This window comes from Sphaeroforma arctica, assembly GCF_001186125.1.
Source record: "Sphaeroforma arctica JP610 unplaced genomic scaffold supercont1.333, whole genome shotgun sequence".
Taxonomy (NCBI): Eukaryota; class Ichthyosporea; order Ichthyophonida; genus Sphaeroforma; species Sphaeroforma arctica.
This window is the reverse complement of record NW_014040225.1, coordinates 28,623-32,996: the sequence shown is the minus strand read 5'-3', so window position 1 is coordinate 32,996 and position 4,374 is coordinate 28,623. Positions and strand designations below refer to the sequence as shown.

General features: G+C 42.5%; 1 protein-coding gene across 1 annotated transcript in view; it reads left to right on the top strand.

Annotated features, from left to right (window-relative positions):
- Positions 1–172: 172 nt before the first annotated feature.
- Positions 173–4,374, top strand: part of SARC_05291 (hypothetical protein) — a gene marked incomplete at both ends in the record, with an annotated part of 8,926 nt that continues 4,724 nt past the window's right edge. The window contains 7 exons of the mRNA XM_014300847.1: positions 173–236; positions 272–333; positions 613–838; positions 1,640–1,794; positions 2,446–2,543; positions 2,696–2,833; positions 3,725–3,846. Of these exons, the coding sequence (XP_014156322.1) occupies positions 173–236; positions 272–333; positions 613–838; positions 1,640–1,794; positions 2,446–2,543; positions 2,696–2,833; positions 3,725–3,846 (865 nt within the window). The remainder of the gene's footprint in view (positions 237–271; positions 334–612; positions 839–1,639; positions 1,795–2,445; positions 2,544–2,695; positions 2,834–3,724; positions 3,847–4,374) is intronic.

Below are 4,374 nucleotides of genomic sequence, written 5' to 3'. Positions count from 1 at the left end.
CAAATATACAAATATATATGTATAAGTACAATATATATATAGATGTATGTGTGATATTTATTTGTATATATTGGGCTCAAAGTTGTTGAACCGAGTGTAAGTTCCACCAACTGAATTGTTGCTCGCTGTCTTCAATTTATCAATGTGTACATCTAGGGAAGACCAATCGTGAATGTCTCTTCTGGAAAAGGACCCGCACCGGAAGTACCCGCAGCTGACCCCAGTGGGACGGGAAGGTGCATCGCCAAGTTCTCTCACCGTCCGAAACCAGAGCCTGTCAAGTTGAGGCAGCTGCCGTTCGAGAAGGGTAGTGTGTTGACGATTCTCAAAAAGGTTAGTCTAAAACCTGCTACACGCGTCACGTTTATTTTTAAGCTGTTGTGAGATACAATCGTGAGTTCAATGTTAATGATAAGCTTTATAACACTATATTTAAAAACTTACAATGAAGTAAACGCCTACAATTACTGGATAGTCAGAGCACTTTGCCTGCTCGTGATAGTTTTGTCCGCCTACATGTCATGTATAGGCCATGATCAACTCAGGATGCGGATACTTCTCGTCAGCATTCAAAAGTATTGAATAACCCTTCTTGTACGACACCTTACACAGGTCAGCGATGACTGGTATTTTGGCTCGAATGCGTCGGGTGAGAAGGGGCTGATTCCCGTCAAATTCGTCAGTCTCTCTCATAAATCGCAACTGGCGCTGCAAAAAATCAAGTCTGTAAGCAGTCTTAGTAGACTATCTTCCATGCCGTCGGGCACGTTATCTCCTGATCCTGCAAGCCTTTCGAGGTTACAGAGCCAAAATTCAATACCAAAATTGGCTCCCGCACGTAAGTATTCCTTGTTCGTCCGTGTGTGTGTTTATATAGGATGCGGAAGTCTTTTCAAAGGTAGATACTTGGAGATGAGTGCAGGTAGACATCGGGTAAGGAAATTAATCTACTAAATATTCCTGTATCAGCCTGGATTGTGCACCTTTCTTCACGATGTTTGTCTGTGTTGCATGGCTAGTCATATGCACGCTTGTCCCCGAGGGCTGGGCGAAGGTACACAATTCGTACCTGGGAACCTTATCGTTGTGTGTTTGCCGTTTTGTAGTGCGCATTGTCACTGGGGATAGCGAAAGAGACTTTTGAAATCGGATGTGTGCTTAGTCTTTGATATTGTTGCGTTTACATGTACACTTCGACAAGAAAATGTATTATGCTACCTACCATAGGTGTCAATGACGTATCTCATCCGCGAGTCCATATACACATCCACGCACGTACACGCCGAAGATCGAGCATTAAAGCTGCTGACTTATATTGTCTAGAATGCGAGAGAATCACTGCCTTGATGTTATCTTATCCTATACTCGCGGGGGCCATCTCCAGATATCCTGCTGTGCTGAAATCGTCTTACATGTGCCGCATACAAGTGATTCTGTGGGCAAATCTGAGCTCTTATAAACGCAACAGAGTGTGCAAAAGATGCAATTTTATATATATATATATTGCGATTCTTAAGGCCTGTGTTTGTATTTTCAGAGTCACCAAGCGCACGGATACCAAGCTGTATCACTGAAAACGTGAAGGCTGTTCATTACAAACATGCCGCGAGTACAGTCTAATGAACCACTACTTGTACAGCACCCATACAAAACGCGACTGTGAACATCGACGAGTTTGCCATGAAGGCGCGAGAGGCTTCTGGTGCATCGTATACGGAATGCGTGGCAGCAGTCAAGAGTGTGTTGGACACTCTGGAGTCCAAACTTCCCCCAGACATGAAAGGCCGTATACACGTATGTTGTCTGTCTTGTTTACAGCGTTTGTTCTGTGTCGCCTCGCATAAACTTCTCCTGGATGAAATGATTGTATATATGTAGTTGTCGCGTATGTTTAAAGCGCTGATTCTGTGTCGCGTCCCATATCATGAAAGTGGTTGCATGCGATGCGTCAAATGCGATATGTTCCGCGTGCAAACGTTGCGCGTAGTGTCAAGTCTTTTTGCGATGTGACAATCGTAGGGTCCATATATTGAATGTGTTTACGTGTCGTCTTATTCGAAATGTTCAAGTATGTTACAGTATGCACCGGTTGTAATTGTTTACGACTATGTACACTGCGTACTCCACTGTGTGCATCGCGCAATCGTCATGTAGCCTACTTTAGTATGGCTAGGTCTGATGTATTCTATCGGGTCATTGGTGGTGTGAAGGTACGCAGACCGTGCTCCGAGTTGGTTAGATTGTAGCATTCAATCCGTTGATTGAAGTAACCGAGGGTTGTTAGCGAGCCATTTGGGTACCTTCTTGTTATTCATTTTACGAGAACGATCAGATAACGTTGTGTTGCTCACCGAGATGATCAGTCACTTAATACATACTATCAATAGCCCTGCTCTGAGCTCAACTAGATTTGCTCTTTTAATTTATTCTTTTGGCATGTTTCAGATCGGAGATACACTGAATTTTGCACCAAGCAGTAGAAGGAAGTCTTCCGTGAACGTTGATATGGATGAATTCAAATCCTTGCTGAAAGAGCTCTACAAGTATGTTAGGTTCAGCTGTACGGTTTAACCCGTTTCTTTGACTTTCAAGCAGCATATTCATATACCCGCCGCACACACCCTTATGCATGATAAACTGCGGACAGAAAAACAATACGGGCTCATTTAGCTTCTTCTTATATGCTCACTCTTAGCCACATGAGGGACGCTCAGAATGTCAACTGGTCAACAGCAGATGATTCTGACTGGCTAACCGGCAAATTAGAAGAGATGCAAGAACTTTTAAGCGATGCAGACACCAAAATCTGTCGTCGAGCTATCAGTTTTCAAAAGTATGTGTTCGTCCAATTTCTGTAGAAAGTGTATATGTGTCTCCAAGTGTTGTCCATCTGTATAGAAATGTGCATTCGAGTGTGCATGTGTGCCACGGTTTTTGGTGTGTAGATTTACCTGTGCATGAGTGTATACGTGCAACAGCCTTTCGCCTACGCGCAAGCTCGCTTATCCTCCACGGCACGAGCACTTACAGAAGATTCGCTTACCATACCGAAAGAAAAAAGCTCAATTTGATGCATTGTGAGCTAGTGTGCTCTGATTATCTCAGGGGGTTCAGTTTGCTTTTAATTTTACGGCAAAGAATACTCGTCAGCGCCTGAGACATGCGTCCACATGTCAACGTACAACGTTGATAAATTACGACGTTGCCAACGTGCGCCTTCATCTGTACGATGATCTGGTCGAGCTGGTAGCTATTCAGTACTTGCCACTCCCTTGTACAAACGTGCGGATAACTGTTTCAATATGTTCATCAAATGGATTTGGGGATCCATGAGTATGCTTTCGCTATGAAGTAGTTTCTACGTGCTCACTCGTCGGATAGGAAACACTTAACTACCACATCGTACTGTTACACACCCAGCTACCACATAGTACTGTTTAACACTCAACTACCACATCGTACTGCTAAACACCCAACTACCACATCGTACTGTACTGTTAAACACCCAACTACCACATCGTACTGTACTGTTAAACACCCAACTACCACATCGTACTGTCTAACACCCAAAGTGTCTGTGAGTACTATCTGCTACAGCTGTGTAGAGGTACTACGACACATTGCACAAATTGTTCATTGGCGGTACGTCTCATGCCTCGGTGTTCTACCTGGTCTCGATCAAACCTCACTCACCAACAACTGTACTTTCTTTCCTGTCTTGCAGTTACGAGTATACCGATACACTCCTCACATACTATCAAATGGATCCTAGAGAGTCGGTGCGAAAAACTCTCCTAATCACGTACGGGGCAATGGGCAGTGTCGATCGACAAGTTTTTTCTCATGGTAAGTGTGACTAGTGCATAAATTGGAACACTCCAGACTATTTGTAATGCTTCTTTCTTTGTGAGCCATAATGCGACGCTTGAGATGAAACCAACGCCAAAAATATGTGAACATATTAGTTTGGTTCAACTTCGATGGGTAAATCTGTACCTTGATACTACTCTTTTTAAAAAGAATGTTTTATTCGTCAAATAGTGCGCTTCTGTTAGGTTCCTCTTTTCTGTATATGAATACTCTTGCTATTTGTGAAACGGAATCATCAAGAAGAAACCTTCATCTGTTATTGTTATCGATTTTCTATCTTCACATGCATCTCAGTTTGTATCTGTACTTATTGTTACATTTTCTATCTTCACATGTATCTCATTTTGTATCTGTTCTTATTGTTACATTTTCTATCTTCACATGCATCTCATTTTCTATCTGTTCTTATTGTTACATTTTCTATCTTCACAAGTATCTCATTTTGTATCTGTTCTTATTGTTACATTTTCTACCTTCACATGCATCTCATTTTGTATCTGTTCT